General features: G+C 44.5%; 1 protein-coding gene across 5 annotated transcripts in view; it reads left to right on the forward strand.

Moving 5' to 3' along the window:
- HMGN3 (high mobility group nucleosomal binding domain 3) overlaps positions 1–16,403 on the forward strand; it is a 36,245-nt gene extending 19,842 nt beyond the window's left edge. Inside the window, exons 2-7 of one of the 5 annotated variants that reach the window (XM_010855242.1) lie at positions 3,837–3,887; positions 9,735–9,764; positions 13,013–13,063; positions 15,256–15,372; positions 15,493–15,592; positions 15,920–16,403. In XM_010855242.1, the coding sequence (XP_010853544.1) occupies positions 3,837–3,887; positions 9,735–9,764; positions 13,013–13,063; positions 15,256–15,372; positions 15,493–15,592; positions 15,920–15,933 (363 nt within the window). In that variant the 3' untranslated portion in view covers positions 15,934–16,403. The other 4 variants (XR_826641.1, XM_010855241.1, XM_010855244.1 and 1 more) reach the window with 4 other exon arrangements.
- Positions 16,404–17,033: the final 630 nt, after the last annotated feature.

Genomic DNA, 17,033 nt, shown 5'->3' on the forward strand with positions numbered 1-17,033 from the left:
GTCTAGTCGAGGCTGTGGTTTTTCCAGTGGTCATGTATGGATGTGAGACTTGGACTGTGAAGAAGGCTGAGCACCAAAGAATTGATGCTTTTGAACTGTGGTGTTGGAGAAGACTCTTGAGAGTCCCTGGGACTGCAAGGAGATCCAACCAGTCCATTCTAAAGGAGATCAGCCCTGGGTGTCTTTGGAGAGAATGATGCTAAAGCTGAAACTCCAGTACTTTGGCCACCTCATGAGAAGAGTTGACTCACTGGAAAAGACTCTGATGCTGGGAGGGATTAGGGGCAGGAGGAGAAGGGGATGACAGAGGATGAGATGGCTGGATGGCATCGCCGACTCGATGGACGTGAGTTTGAGTGAACTCTGGGAGTTGGTGATGGACAGGGAGGCCTGGCGTGCTGCGATTCATGGGGTCACAGAGTTGGACACGACTGAGCGACTGAACTGACTGACTGAAGGTCTTATATGTTTTGTTGTATAACGTCTGTATAGCCATTCAGTCTATGAAATGCTCTCCCCAGTATCTCGCTTGATTGTAAACGTGACCCTTTGAGTTAGGTGTCACTCTCATTGATCAGAGAAAGAGACGGAGTCGCGTGATCAGGTCACTGTCCCAGATCACACGGCTCTGAGCTAGGGAGCCAAGAGTGAAGTGGTGTCTGGACCTGCATGTGTGCCGCAGCACCCCACTGACCCCAGGGTGAAGATCATCTGGGTTGTTCCTGCCTACCAGTTTGCTGTGTGCTTGTTTATAGAGTGATCTCGTAGAGTAGTTGCCAGACAAACCAGCTTTTCTACATTTGTCTCTCTTCCCGTTTCCAGTCTTAGGCTCATTCATTCATCTGGAAGAATTAACATATTCAGTTATACCTGCCTTCTTTTGGGGGGTGCGGGGGTTGTTTCCAAGTTTCTCTTTTTCAATAATTTGCATCCAATACGAACAATATTAGGTCAGTTTAGAGAGTGATCAGTCATATTGCTGTCACAAATCCACTGGCGGGAAGCATATTGAACATAATGTCGTTAATATCAGTCTAAGGAAAAAAATTTGTGGATGATACCAGTTTAAGGAAAAAAAAAATTTTAATGTCATTTAATGTCAGTAGAAGCTGTGTGGAGACTTCCCTGGAAGTCCAGTGGTTAAGACTCAGCGCTTACAATGCAGGGAGGGTAGATTCAATCCCTGGTCAAGAAACTTAACATCCCACATGGCCAAAAAACAAATAAGTAGTAGCTGTGTGCTGCTTCTTTAAAAGCCTGTCAGTTCCACGTAGAGGGTAGCCCAGATCAGATCTGGGCCGATAAGTAAGTGTGGCCTGATAAGTAAGAATGAGAGCCCAGCACTTCAGACAACACAGCGTCTGGTTTGTGGCCAGAAGGGTCACACTGGTAACTGGGGAAATGGACAAAGCCAAATGGCTCACCTTTTAGATTATCCGAGATTTTTCTGTCTCTAACTCAGCCACCTGATACAGCACAAGATCTATGAGCCAGACATTCCTGTGCCAGAAAGTGGGGAGAGAAAAGAGAAGCTCTGTTTTCCTTGATGATAGAGAGGATTCCATGGATGAGGGGAAAAATAGTTGCTTGATGGGGAAACAGGAGAGAACTCCATGGATCTGGGAGGTTCTGAAGAGAGAGAAATCCGTAGACTGGGTAACAGGCAGTCCCAGGGAAGAAGAGGCTTACTGTGTTGTTTGCATAGAAGAAAAGCTTTTGTCTTTCTCAAAGACTTTATCTATTTCTGACCTGACTTTTACATATTACTTTATCATCTAAGCGTTTATTTATTAATATTTTTTGGCCGCACTGTGCAGCTCACATGATCTTAGTTCCCCTACCTGAGATTGAACGCAGCCCCTCAGCAGTGAAAGTGTGGAGTCCTAACCACTGGTCTGCCAGGGATTTTCCTGTAACCTAAGTGTTTAAATTTAATCTTACTTTATGTGGACTTTCCATATGTTCACATAGCTTAACTATTTTTAATCCCATAACATTAATAATTACATTGTTTATCTAAACATTTGTCTGTTATTTACTGATCCTGTGAGTCGTTTCCAGTTACTTCATATTAGAAAGAGTACAAACAAAACGGTATTTTTACAAAGCTTCTTGTTGCTTTCTCTGAGTCTTGGTTCCAGTTTCCAAAATCAGAATTACTCTGTCATTACATGATTAGTCCTCTGTGTCTTTTTTATATTGCCAGATTGTTCTTTGAACATATATTGATTTACAGTGTCACTAACACCAGCAAACAGTGGGTTTGAGGAGCATTTAAATGTTTTTCTCATTTTATCAGACTAGGCATTACCACATAGCTGTTTTCTTTTCTAAGCCATGCTGCTACTGCTGCTAAGTCGCTTCAGTCGTGTCCAACTCTGTGCGACCCCATAGACGGCAGCCCAGCAGGCTTCCCCGTCCCTGGGATTCTCCAGGCAAGAACACTGGAGTGGGTTGCCATTTCCTTCTCCAGTGCATGAAAGTGAAAAGTGAAAGGGAAGTCACTCAGTCATGTCCGACTGTTAGCCACCCCATGGACTGCAGCTCAGCAGGCTCCTCTGTCCATGGATTTTCTAGGCAAGAGTACTGGAGTGGGGTGCCATTGCCTTCTCCATTCCTAAGCCATGCATTGTATCAAATGTCAGTTTGCTATTTGTATTTTTTTTGTCCTGGGAACTCTATTCCTGTGTGTGTGTTAGTTGCTCAGTTGTGTCTGACTCTTTGTGACCCTATGGAGTGTAGCCCCACCAGGCTTCTCTGTCCATGGAATTCTCCAGACAAGAGTACTGAAGTGGGTAGCCCTTCCATTCTCCAGGACATCTTCCCGACCCAAGGACCAAATCTGGTTCTCCTACATTACAAGCAGATTCTTTACTGTCTGAGCCACTCCTCTATTCCTGCGTGCTTGTCCGATGAGTCACTTCAGTTGTGTCCAACTCTTTGCGACCCTATGGACCGTAGCCCGCTAGGCTCCTCTGTCCATGGGATTCTCCAGGCAAGAATACTGGAGTGGGTAGCCGTTCCCTTCTGCAGGGGTTCTTCCCCACCCAGGGATTGAACCCACCTCTCTTAAGTCTCCTGCACTGGGAGGCAGGTTCTTTACTACTAGCGCCACTTGGGAAACCCACTCTATTCCTGTGTTGTGTCAAATAGTTTTAATTTTCTGATTATTATTGTTTTCATCTTATTTATTGTATAGCCAATAAAAATATATTGACATAATTGATTTGCCTTATAAATCTAAGTGTATTTATGGAGTCTGGAAAGGAGTCAGGTTTGCGCTATCACAAGAGTGGGCAGATGCTGCCTGGGGGGATGGATCAAACTCTGGAAAGAAATCAGCTAGGGTGGCTGGGTGCTGGGCCATTCCGCTGGGGCCGGGAGTGTGGGAGGGACCCTGGAGTTACTGATGGAAAAATGGGAATTCATGATAAATGTGTCAGGTCTTATCAGGAAATGGGCTAGAATCAAAGCTAGGCGAGTATGGGGTGAAAATAACAGTTTTGCCCTTGGCCTGGGCTTTTCCTGCTCTCATCTTAGGGAACAAAGTGACTATTGGCTCCCTGTTCTTTTCCCCCGGTGGCAAGAGAAATCAATGAAAATTGCTTCAAGTGAATGTACATTGAGAACAGGGGCTCAGATCAGTTCTTGCAACAATTCTGGTTTAATATTAGAGCAGTTATGCAGATAAATGCTCTGTGTGTGTGTGTGTGTGTGTGTGTAAAACGTATCCTTTTACAAATTTTCTTTTCCCTGGAGATTATCATTGGCTTATGTGGTCTTTTAATATGCATTTTCCAACTTAAATACAATTCACCCAAATATTTTCTTTTTAGTCTCCAGAGAATACAGAGGGGAAGGATGGATCCAAAGTAACTAAACAGGAGGTAAGTGTATCTTTGACATCCCGTATTTAATCATTAACTGGAACTTCTAGTGTTGTTACGACTGTCTGCATCTGAATGACTCCTCTTCTAAACCGGACTGCTGAGACTATGTAAACCAGAGACAGACCTGTGGCAGTGTCACCGCCCTGGGCCTGGGCAGGTTTCAGTCAGGGGCACTCAGGAGGTGTTTTCCACTTACTGTGTTTATGTTTCTGCTTGTGAGTACTGCTGTCTGTTAAAGCAGATACTGAGAATTCCTCCTGGGCAAAGAGTGAGATAATAGGTAAATTCATCAAGGAGAACAAAGTGTGCCTTTCACAGTAAGGAAATGAAAGACTGTTGATTTAATAAATTCTCCACTCCAGTGAGTGAACTATAAATTACCGTTTGGGTTCTGAGTATTTGCCTAAAAGCGGTCGTCTTCTAAAGTCAAAAATTACAAAAGATACGTAAAATGTCAGAATTTTAAAGTTTTTTATTTTTAACCAGGAAAATTCTTAGGGTTTGGGATAATTAGATAATAAGTCAAAGAAGCTCTGTGTGAAAATACAGAAAACTCCAAAAGGCTAGGAACTTGGAAGAGATACTTGCATTTGACCTTCCATGGCAATATCATGAACTTCTAAAAGGAGATGAGCTAGAAAAGTAGCAAATGAGATGGTTACTGTGATGACAGCCATTCCCTTTTGCACAGAGCTTTACAGTGTGTGGAAACACTGCAGCTCTTAACCCTTGAACTTATAAACTAAAAGGGGTCACGAGAGAGACGAAAACAATATCTAGTTACAGATTCTTTGATTGGGTGACTCATATTGTGTTAATAATTCAGAGGTTGTCATGAGAGCAAAACCCCTACACATGATTTGTAAAAGGAAGTTTGTTCGGCCGAATGGAAAATCTTCAACAGAATCTGTAAAGAAATAATTTAAAAGCAGAACAAACAGAACTGCTTATAGCCGAGTCCCCGCCATGCATTTACCCAGTTTTCCGTGTCTAGCAGAGCTTGGGAGGTAAAACTGGCAATCCAAGGTCAAGTCACTAAACAAATGGTAGAAACAAACAAAAAAATGTTATACCAAAGTTTCAGCGCTTGAGTTTTCTGGAAAATGGTGAAATGTAATCTGTAGGACAGTTGACTAAGTGTAATACGCCTTAATGTTTTTAGGTTTGGGCACAAATGCATTTGGGTTTTTCCTTGGGGACTGCTATTTAAATTGATCTGTCAGAAAACCTAGAAACCATTACGTACAACAGATCATGGATAGTGAAAACATCTTTTCCCTCCTTTCAACACTAAAAGCAAGCTGGTTAGAATATATGAACAAGATTTTTGCTCATACAGTTGTCTTATGCATATTCTTTTAGCCTCAGAATTTTTATTACTTATATTTTTACATTATTATTTTTAATGTTCTATTTGATTGCATGTATTATCTTACTGCTATCAGAAATCTTTCCTAGAAAAGACTCTTCCTATCATTTAAATCAGGACCAGATTAAAACTTATGATTTGTCTTCAGGACACCAACACAATTGTTTAAAAAGTGAAAAGGTTGGTTAATTAGAAGTGCTTTGGGGTAAGAACTATTTGATCATATATTGATTGATTTTCCCCGCTGAATTGATGGGGTTTTCTAATTATGTCACTGAGTATGCCCAGCCTAGTCTACATTCAATAAATATCAGTTACAAAGGAGGATCCCCTTTTGAAAATCTTCTCCACGGTATTTGAAGGGCATAGTGCAGAGTATAGTATCTGGACAATAAATGACCAAAGTGATAGGCTACCGTCATTACACTGGGCAGATTTTCACCTCCATTGTTTGAGCTGACCCTTAATTTAACCCTGGAATAAGGGGAGAGAGCACTTCGGGATTTCCATAGAGATAGTTGGCCATGCACAGAGCCGACTCATTGAAAAGACCCTAATACTGGGGGAGATTGAGGGCAGGTGGGGAAGGGGGTGACAGAGGATGAGATGGCTGAATCGCATCACTGACTCAGTGGACATGAGTTTGAGCAGACTCTGGGAGATGGTGAAGAATAGGGAAGCCTGATATGCTGGAGTCCAGGGGGTTGCGAAGAGTTAGACACGACTGACTTAACGACTGAACAACAGCAACAGCATTCCGACCAAAGCAACCACAAGACGTATGGAACACTTGAATGCGCCAGGCTGTGCAGATTGCTTAGTGAACAAAGGAGCAAAAGTCTCTCTGCCTTCATGGAGCTTCCGCTGTAGAAGGGAGAAAGAGAGAGAAAATAAAATGATCAGAAATCTGCTATGAAGAAAAAGCAATCAGAGGGAGTAATTTATGTCAGAGAAGCACTGTTTTGGTCAACAGAGGCACGAGTTGTTATCCCCATATAACAAGAGCGGAAAAGGTTCTCAGAGAAATAACATACTTTTCCTTCAGGTGTCACACCTTGTCAGTTGCAGCACCAGGAAATCCGTCTGAGTCTTCTGACTCAAAATCCCCTGTCCTCATGCCCCTTTTGGGGTCATTGTAAATCTGGTCATGGGACTTCGTGGTGGTCCAGTGGTTAAGACTCTGCACTCCCAGTGCCGGAGGCCCGGGTTCAATCTCTGGTCAGGAAGCTATATAAGATCCCGCATGCCACACGTCATGGCCCACCCCCCCCCAAAAAAAAGAATCTGGTCACGCAGTGCCTTTTCTCTGTCTTCTCCGTCCTCCAGTCAAGACCGTGATACGCATCCTGCTCCGCTTCTCAATTCTGCAAAGAAGGGAAATTCGACCTAGCTCTTCGTTTGTTTATGAAAGTTAAAAGCAACTTGACTTGTGGGCTTTGCTTGGAAGTGCATGGTGAAGCACAGAAGCACAGAAGCATTAAGAAGTCTCATAAAAGTAAATATACTTCTCAGTTCCACTGGAATGGCGTATATGTATTGAACAGTATTCAGCTAAGTCCAGTGATTCTGCTTGTCTCTAGCTCTCCCAGGGAATTCTGTCATATTGAGATCAGACTTCTGTGTTGCTTTTGCAGGACATTAAAAACTCCATGTCTTTCGTAGTAGCCCTCACGATAATTTTGTCCAGCCTAGGGAGTTTATCAGGTGATCAGTCAATGCCTACTGAATAATTCCATTTTGTCCAGCACCTGTGTACCGCAGTAACAAACCCTCACGTTTTTTCTATAACTCTTAACGACCCATCATTCTAAAAGCCTTCCTTTTTTCCCCTGAGAACTGCTCTTTTGGCCACTTTTCCTGCAGATTCACAATCAACAAACGGAAAGACATTTTTTTTTAATTGACGTGTAGTTGATTTACCATATTGTGTTTCAGGCACATAACAAAATGATTTGGTGATACACATATATGTATACATCTATATTCTTTTTTAAAATTCTTTCTACTGTATTACAAGATATTGAATATAGTTCCCTGTGCTATATAGTAAAGCCTTGTTTATTGAGAGAAATTCTTATCTTTTTTTTTAAATCTTATCTTTTATTTTACACCTTATCTTTTTTTAAAATAGTAGTTCTGCCCCACAATGTGAGTCTCAAATGAATACTTTGAATTCTAGTGTTTGAAAGAAGGGAGAAGAGCAGCCTGGTCTATTTTATATCCAGTAAATACAGTCCGGTCATTTGTAGGAAGATTTGTGAAATGTGATGAAACTTTCCAGGAAGGTATACACACTTGGTGCAAAGTCAGTACTACTGACTGTGAGCGAAAGTTTGTTTCAGCCTCCCCTCTCTGCAGTGAGAAAGAGCATCCCTTAGGATGGTTTAAGAGAAGAATATTTAAGAGAAGTTGTTGTTTGTTTTTTTTTTTTTTTCCCTCCCTGACATAGAAAGAAGAGCTGGTAAATTTTAGGCAGGAAGTCATAAAATCATTTTACTGTAAAATATATGCTTTTTAGATATGGCTCCATTTAGATAGCCTAGAAAGGCAGACTTTGTTTTGCATGCGTTCTGTAGGCTTTTTATTTTGAAACTCTTGTACTGGACCTGAATTATGAAAAGGTAGTGAGTCATTTGGATGGGAACAGCTGGCAGGCCAGTGCTCTGTTGGAATGTCTCTGGAAATCCCAGGGTGGGGGTGGGGGTGTGACATCACTCTGCCTCTTCGTGTGTTCCCCTCTTGCCTGGAGAGGGAGGGAGCAGAGAACCATCGAGTTGGGAAATTTTTCACAGGATCTGGCTTACCTTCAATGAGCTCTTACTCAGAACAGCTCGTTGGTTGATAGGGAGGCAGTTGTAAATAATGGTTAACCTTTTGGCCCCTTTTCAGGCTCCAAACTGGATCCTAAGTAACTAGTGGCCTTGGCACCGCTCCCTGCGAGTTCACTCTTGCTGTGCGTGTCTGTTGCTCACCCCGTCCAGTCACTTCCGTGTTTGCTGAGGGCCCCCGTGAGGCATCAGAGCTACAGAAGTGCTAGAGAAGATGGTTCCGTGCAGAAGGGTTACAGACGAGGGGCGGGAGGGAAGACCCGCATTGTGTGTCGCGCTGTGCACCCCCTGACCCTGTGCAGCGACATGTCTGCACGGTCTTCTGACTCGACACTTCTGCCCACCCACCTGAAGTCCAGCTCTGAGCTGTGCACGCGAACCCAGGGTTAAAATTATTCCTGGAGGCTCTGGCCCTTCATTTCCTTCTGTAGTTTAAAGAAAGACAGCTTTAGCTTCCTCTGGCTATTTTCAGCAAGAAAATTCTTCGATGTGGAGATGGCAAGAAACACTCCAAGGCCCTTTGGCCTTGACCAGCTCACCCAGACTGACTTGAGAATTCCATGATTCCTTGGAATTGTGAGCCAGGTTTCTGCTGATCATTTGCACTGACCGTCAAAAAGATTATTTGAGACCTTTAAGTTACTGTCATGAGGCAGAGTCCGAATAAGGCAGCAAATTAGAGAAAAGCTTGAGTTCCTTTTTTTTTTTATGAGTGTACTTGCATATCTACTATATGTTAGGTGATACACTGTTCTAGATGGACCGAAGAGAACGGGAGGAGTATTTGCTCCTGGAACACTTATAAAGAAAGGAAGTTGTACTTGTAGAAAGTGAAATCCCTTGAGGCTCTGTCTTTGGTGGGTGAGGAGCAGAGTATCAGTTGTATGTGCGTTTTTCTGAAATATGTAGAACATTTCTGCTCTTAGTAATTTTCTTTACCATCTCCTTTGCTGTGAAGTTGCACCATCCTTGAGGAAAAAGATTTCCTTGAAAAATTCTAATCTCAACAGGTCCTCTAAATTTGTAAACTTCCAAATGAAAAGAGCTTTTTACTCTATTTAAATCTTTCAGCGATGTGCATTTCATAGATCAATCATTGTGTTTATTTTGTTACAGGTAAAAGGAAGCTGTGGTTGTTAACTGCCTAAGATTTGTAGTCCTTCTCTTTTCTAACATAGTAACCAGGGAGGGGACTCCTATTTCGGTTTCCGCACAATTATATAAGTCTCTTTTTGTGTAAATTTTTAAGCTTTGGTTCCATTCGTGAGGAATGCGAGTCAGACTGGACTGGTTCTGAAGTAGCGCCTCAGTGCCCCCGCGGCCCATTTTATCACACAGTAGATGGTGCTTTGGGTTGCAGCCTAAACGCATCTCCCCGGCCTTGCCCACGGTGCCCTCCCCTGTGAGAGGCCGTTTCTTTGAACACTGCACCTGCATCTCTTTACAGACACTTCTGGAATGTTCCAGTGCTCAGGGCACTTGGGGTATGTTTAACTGTGCTCACCGGGGGTTGAGGTGGGGGATTAATGGGACTCATGCGTACTATTCTGTCAACAAAGTAAGACAGTAAGAATGAACTTTTTAAAAAATCAGCTTGATTGTGCAAAATCACGAGGAATTATGTTTTGTGTTTCTTTTCCTTTGTAGCCCACCAGACGGTCTGCCAGGTTGTCAGCGGTGAGTACTTTGGACCCCACTGTTGTTAGCTCTTACGAACACACACTCCTCCTATCCACGGCAGCAGAATGAAGACTAAGGTGGTGTTTCCCTCGAGCTTTGTTTAATTTCCTTTTTGGAAATTACCTGGGTCAGGATTTCGAGCAGGTTTGACAAGTGTTGCCAAGCAATTCACTTAATCAAATACACTGGTAAAGAAAGGTGGCCAGCCCAGCGAGCAAGCATACGAAGCCCAGGAAGTTGTTTGATATGGCTGGAGCCGTGTGATGTAGAGTGACGTTATTAGCAAAGCCCTCATCTCCTATTCTGTACCTAATGTACCAAAGGAGACAAGAAGTCTTGATTCTCTCTCCATGAGAAAGAGAAAATCCATACCTTAGTCAGAATGTTCTGGAAGTCCTCTGAATCCATAGGCTGTAGCCTCACTTCAGAAGCAGAGAATCTTTTAAAAAAAAAAAGGAACCATTTCCAGTCTGCCACCTGGGGTCTCCCTCTCCGGGCCAAGCCCAAGGAAGGGTCGTGGGTTAAGAGCATTGAAGCTGGGATGGGCAGTGATCAAGCCTTACAAGACTGTGCCCCAGCCTTCCTCACCCTGCCATGTTCCTGGCTGAATCCGGTGCTCCTTCCGCCCAGCCTGTTCGTGTGCCCGGCCTCCTCCTGCCAAGACCAGTCAGCCCAGCTCTCTGGAGGGGGACGTGCGCTGCCCACTGAGATGCAGGGGGAAAGGCATTGACCTCTTGGCTCACAGCCCATACTGGATGGCACTGGGACCTTCAAGGGAGCCTGGCTTTCTTCTCAGCCCACACCTGTGCCTGGCACAATGCAGGGAATCCAAGCCAAAATGGATATTGGAAACTTCACAAATTAAAAAAATATATATCAGTTTCTGGCTTTTCTTCTCAATATATTTTTGCTAAACTTGTTTCACAAATTTAAAAGAAAAGGAAAGAAAAAGGTATTGGAACCATTCTCAAGTTCGGAAGTATGGGTTTAGGTTGGGTTGAGCCAGTGTTCCACGTGTGTGCGTGGAAGTCACTTCAGGTGTGTCTGACTCTTTGCGACCCCATGGACTGCAGCCCACCAGGCTCCTCTGTCCATGGGTGCTCCAGACAAGAACATTGGAGTAGGTTGCCATTTTCTTCTGCAAGGGATCTTCCTGACCCAAGGATCACGTCTCCTGTGTCTCCTGCGTTGGTAGGCAGGTTCTTCACTACTAGCGCCACATGAGGCCCAAGCTAAGAAGCAGCATCAGAGTCACCTGGAAGGTTAAGACCTGGGCGGTGTGTTTGTGTGTGTACATAGTTAATCCAGATTTTGCTACAATACCAACACAATACACCAACACAAAAGATGTTACACTTGTCCGGTGGTGTGATTTTCACTGTGGTTGAAAAGCTGTGTCTTAACTCTTTTAGATTTTCCTGTAGATTATGCTGAAAGCCATTGTATTGCATGGATGTCTAGCCTATCAAGGAGGGGCAGACCTTTAAGTCAAAAACCAAAAAATAAAACAAGGCCTTTGTTGAGCACCAGGGTCCAGCAATATAATATCTTCCACTGACAGTATGGCCCGCGGTGCTGACACAGAGCCTCGGAAGCCGGTGGGATTACAGACTACAAAAACATCACCATTTCCTGTCCCATTGAAACACCAATGCTGAGTTTAGGGGGAAAAGGTCCGTCTTGCTGTAAATTGAGAAAACAAGGACATGTTAGTACAGTGTATCAAAGCCTGAAGTAAAATGTTTTATATCCTGAAAATTTAGGAGCTATGCAAGCTGATATATTTGGGGAGCAAATTTATGGTGGTCAGAGGATTAAGGAAAACAGCCCCTGCCTTTCAAGCTCAATTTCCTTTTCTTATTTGAGAGGTTATGTCCAACGACCAGTCTTCCGGAATTGAAGTGATTATAATTTCAGTTTATGACCTTGATGGAAAGGGCCAGATTCGGCATGGCCCTGGACGCCTGGAGGCACTGGGGGAACGTGTGTTTCTCCATGGGGGGAGGGGATGGGGTGGGGGCGTGGAGGAGGTACTCTGGGCAGTGTTTTCTATTTAAAAACCATGCTCCCTGGTGCCAGGAAAGAGGTATAATTTTTTCCTAGCTCCATGAGCGAGAGAAATATTTGCCCTAAGATAGCTTTAGAAAAACCACAGGTTTAAACTGCCCCCGTGTCTCTTTGTACCCATCTCAGGTCCTTAGGAAGCAGCCAGGCTGAAGCCTTGTGTGGAGGGACCTGGGGCCACAGGGCAGGGGGCCACTGTTCCCAGGAGTGGGGAGAAACACACAAGGCCAGAAAAAAAAGAAGTCGTCTGGTGGGCCCTTTGGCTAGTAAGGTCTGTGAAAGATCTTGGAACTCTGGGAGCTAACAGTATACCTTGTGAGCTTCCCATGTAGCGCTAGTGGTAAAGAACCTGCCTGCCAGTACAGGAGATATAAGAGACACAAGTTCGATCCCTGGGTCGGGAAGATCCCCTGGAGGAGGGCGCAGCAACCCACTCCAGTATTCTTGCCTGGAGAATTCCACGAACAGAGGAGTCTGGTGGGCTACAGTCCATAAGGTCACAAAGAGTCGGACACGGCTGAAGTGACTGAACACACACACACACGGTGAGCACTGCCTCATCATAATTGTGTTCCTAATAACAGACTCTAGGGAGCCCAGGGTCTGGGTGGCCAGGAGATTCTGTTCACCTTGAACTGGCCTTGGAAGAGAAAAGTAGGAAGAAGCTCAAGCTCAGACAGGCATTTGAAACCCGCATCAGAGGTGGGAGAATTTGGAACTGGTTTTGGAATACTTTATGGGCAGCTTTCTTCATTCCCAGATGGGCTTCGCCTGTGATGGTGCTAGGATTTCTAGACTGTTTGGAAGGCCGGTGTGAACCAAATTCACAGAGTCATTTGGCCGAGGGCCTGAGTCGTTCCTCTTGCTGCATTGCTGTGATAAAAGGAAATAAAGAGACATCAGACAGAAGCTTAAACGTGTTCCCAGAGAGTTGTTCTGGCCCAGGGAATAGTGAATTGACTTCCGGATCTCACCTTTCGTCGACTTGAGAACCCAGGATGAAAAAAATAGTCATGAAATGCGGAGGTCTTTTTGCTGGTGCTGAAAATAGGACATTTTTTTCTTTTGAAATGAACATCATAGTCAAAATGGACTGTTGTCTTTGGTGGTCTTGTTGCTGTTTCTTTTGGTGCTGAGGGTTGTCTTTTTCAGTATTTGTATAACTTCATTTATCTTTGCAGAAACCTGCTCCCCCCAAACCTGAACCTAAACCAAGAAAAACATCTGCTAAGGTAAGAGGTGCTCCCTCCCCCGCTTTGGCTTTTTCAACAGTGAATGAATTATAATTCCATATCCCAAGAGTCATCCGAGGAAAGATCACATTTAATGATTCAGGCTCAGTGCCTGGACTAGAAAACTCACCCGAGCTGGAGACAGGCTTTCTCAAAAAGCAGAGAGCACAGTTTTTACACTTTGCTGGGAGTCTGTTTTCCGTTTGGTCCATACAGCAAAGGAAGTCAGAGCATATGCTACTCTGAGAAGCCTCATGTCCAAGGTGGAGTTTGGTAGCTGCCTCATGAGACACACAGTTCAGATGGTTCTCTGGAACAGTGAGCCTGGGCCTGCTGCCAACAGCTGGTGGAGGACTTGTGAGGGGCTTCTGGCTTCCCAGAACTGGTCTTAGGAGGCCAGTCTGCTGGCTAATAATTAATCAATACTACCGAAAAATTAAGGCTTCCTTGTAGCTCAGACAGTAAAGAGTCTGCCTGCAATGCAGGTAAGTGTAGGTGAAAGGCGCTCAGTCATGTCTGACTCTTTGTGATCCCAAGGACTGTTCAGTCCATGGAATTCTCCAGGCCAGAATACTGGAGTCGGTAGCCTTTCCCTTCTCCAGGGGATCTTCCCAACCCAGGGATCTAACCCAGGCCGCCTGCATTACAGGTGGATTCTTTATCAGCTGAGCCACCAGGGAAACAGGAGACCTGGGTTTGATCCCTGGGTCAGGAAGATCCCCTGGAGAAGGAAATGGCAGCCCACTTGAGTATTCTTGCCTGGAGAATCACATGGACAGAGGATCCTGGCAGGCAACACCCCTCAGGGTCGAAAAGAGTCGGACATGACTGAGCGACTAACACACAGTAATAAACACACAGCAAATAATGAATACAAGCAGTTACATAGCCCTTGTCCTGTGTGCGTGTGTGCTCAGTCGCTTCAGTCATGTCCGACTCTTTGTGACCCCATGAACTGTAGCCTGCCAGACTCCTCTGTCCATGGGGATTCTCCAGGCAAGAATACTGGAGTGGATTGCCATTTGCTTCTCCAAGGGATCCTCCCAGCCCCGGGATTGAATCCACATTCTCCTCCAGCTCCTGCATTGCAGGCAGATTCTTTACCCACTGAGCCACCTGGATAGCCTCTTGTCCTATGTCAGACCCTCATCCTATGCGTGGGCCTTCCTGGTGGCTCAGCGGGTAAAGAATCCGCTTGCAATGCAGGAGGCCTGGGTTCGATCCCTGGGGTTGGGAAGATCCCCTGGAGAAGGGAAAGGCTACTCGCTCCAGTATTCTAGCCTGGAGAATTCCATGGACTGTGTAGTCCATGGGGTCACAAAGAGTCAGACACGACTGAGCGCCTTTCACTTTCATCCTATACATAGACACTCACATCAGTCCTACTAAGGTAGGGATACATATTCTGTTTGGCAGATGAGGAAATTGCAGTGCAGAATTATCGGGGGTAGGAAGTTTACCCCCAAACGGCTTTTGTTTACTCTGCCCTTCAGAGCGTCATCCCTTGTTGCGTGTGCATTGTTTGAAATGATGTATATTGAGGCGTGAAAAGGCGATTGTGAAGCAGAAGTTATTTTTGTGGCTTTGGTCTTTTTTTGGTGGGGGGACGGGGATGTGGTCACACTTCATGGCCTGTGCGATCTGGAATCTTAGTTCCCAAACCAGGGATGGAACCTGGGCCCCCTGCTTTGGGAGCGCATTAGAGTCTTAACCACTGGACCACCAGGGCAGAGTCTTAACCACTGGACCACCAGGGCAGTCCTGGCTTGGTCTTAAAATCAGGAATTTTTCTTCCTCTGGGTCTTCCTTCTCAAGGGCTCTCCCAGCTTCTAGCCCCAGGTCCTCAAGTGCAGTGCTTGCTCTCGCTGGGTCTGCCCTGACTTCACTGTGTCCCCCTGCAGCTGCTCTCCCCACGGCAGGACCGCTTCTCACTGTATCAAGAGAGGATGCCCGCCAGAAACACACTTGAGGAGAAGTCAAAGTCCAGTGGATTTCCTGAGTTGCCTGTTACATTTTCACGGGAGCCTCCATGTAACCCACTCAAAGCTCAGCAGAACCGGGCTCCCGGTTTCCCCTGAGAGCCACCCCTTGTTTGTGCTTCCCCTTGTGTTTGGATGGAGGCTGGCTAAATGTACACAACCTCCCACCCTGTCTCACGCACTCTGTCTCCCTGTGCTTTGATCCTCTGTTAGAAAGAACCGGCAGCAAAGGTTAGCAAAGGTGTTAAAGGGAAGAAGGAGGAGAAGCAGGAAGCTGGAAAGGAAGGTACCGCAGCACCGTCTGAAAATGGTGACACTAAAACTGAAGAGGTACTTGCCCCAAACACCTCCCGCTGATTGAATCAGTGTCTTGAAAGCAATTGCTGGATCCTTCAGCCGGCGACCGCACGTTCATAATGTGTCTCTTTATTGCCTGTAATGTGATTGCAGATCCACATCTCTCGCTCAACTGTTAGTGTCTCAGCCTCCAGAGGTACCCCACCCAGCACACTGTCAGTAAAGGGGCAGATTGAAACAGTGAGAGTTAAGGGTACAGTAGCCGATTCTGCACGTTTGCAGTGACTAGCATCAGATAGTGGTGTGGTGTTCTCTTTCTTTAATTGTGAACCGCGGGAGCCCCGCAGGCAAAGCTTTTGTGGTCGTTTGCAAAGCAGAAAGCAACAAATGCAGCCAAGTGTTTGTGTCATATATCCCTGCCTTGTCTGTTTTTACACCCAGAGTTGAACTCGGTTTTGCAGTAGAGCCGCTAAAAACAGATGTTCCAAACTGTGCATGTTGCTCGGGTGGAGTCGTCTTTGGCTTATGGTAGTTTTAATAGTAACTCTTGTCTTTTTTGTCTTCCTTTCTTTTTTCACAGGCACAGAAAACTGAATCTGTAGCTAACGAGGGAGAATGAATGGTCATGAAAATTGGGGTTGATTTTATGTACCTCTTGGGACAACTTTTAAAAGCTATTTTTACCGAGTATTTTGTAAATGCTAATTTTTTAGGACTCTACTAGTTGGCATACAAAAATATATAAGGATGGACATTTTACCTTCTCATAGTCGTGCTTTTTGGAAATTTCCATCATCCTTGAGTAAAATAAATACCAGTTTAATATTGGAAGCTGTCTGTAAAATTGATTTCAGTATTCCATGCACTCGCTTTAAAAATTTAGTCCTGTGCATCCTGTGGTGCTTTTACTGTGCGTATTTGGATTTTTTCATGCCGTTTTTCTAGAGCAATAATCAGTGGTGCTTTTGTACCTAGGTTTTATGTGATTTTAATGAAACATGGATAGTTGTGGCCACCTGCTGATTATTTGTGGTTTAAAATAAAAGGTTTTCCTGCCTGCAAAATACCTGCCTCTTAGGAGTGTCTTTGCTAAATTTAGGCATTGTTTTATTTTCTTGCTGCAGAAGATGGAAAGAATTTGTACAGTCTGTCTCATGATGGTCCCTCTAATAATTCATATAGGGTTGTTTCTTAATTTTATGGCCTTTAAAAATGTTATTTTAATAGAATCATCTATGAGTGCCAGTGTAGAATTATTTCTAATAACCTTTATACCAGAAGTGGCCAGCAATAGTCAACCATATAATAAAACTTAATGCAACATTATTTTGTTGAAATCCTTATAAATAGAATGGCATTCTGCTAAACCAGAACTAGTGAAAAACCATAAACTCAGCCTCATCCTTGAAAATGTTCCCAGTTTCAAAATAATACTAAGTTGTGCTGTGTTGTGCCAAGTTGCTTCAGTCGTGTCCAGCTCTGTGACCCTATGGACGATAGCCCACCAGGCTCCTCTGTCCCTGTGGATTCTCCAGGCAAGAACACTGGAATGGGTTGTCATTTTCTGGTCCAGGGGATCTTCCTAACACAGGAATGGAACCCACGTCACTTAGATATCCTATATCGACAGGCAGGCTCTTTACCAGTAGTGCCACCTGAGAAGCCAATACTAAGTTACATTCATATTAAAATAC

This window comes from Bison bison, unplaced genomic scaffold (assembly GCF_000754665.1).
Source record: "Bison bison bison isolate TAMUID 2011002044 unplaced genomic scaffold, Bison_UMD1.0 scf7180017864362, whole genome shotgun sequence".
NCBI lineage: Eukaryota > Metazoa > Chordata > Mammalia > Artiodactyla > Bovidae > Bison > Bison bison.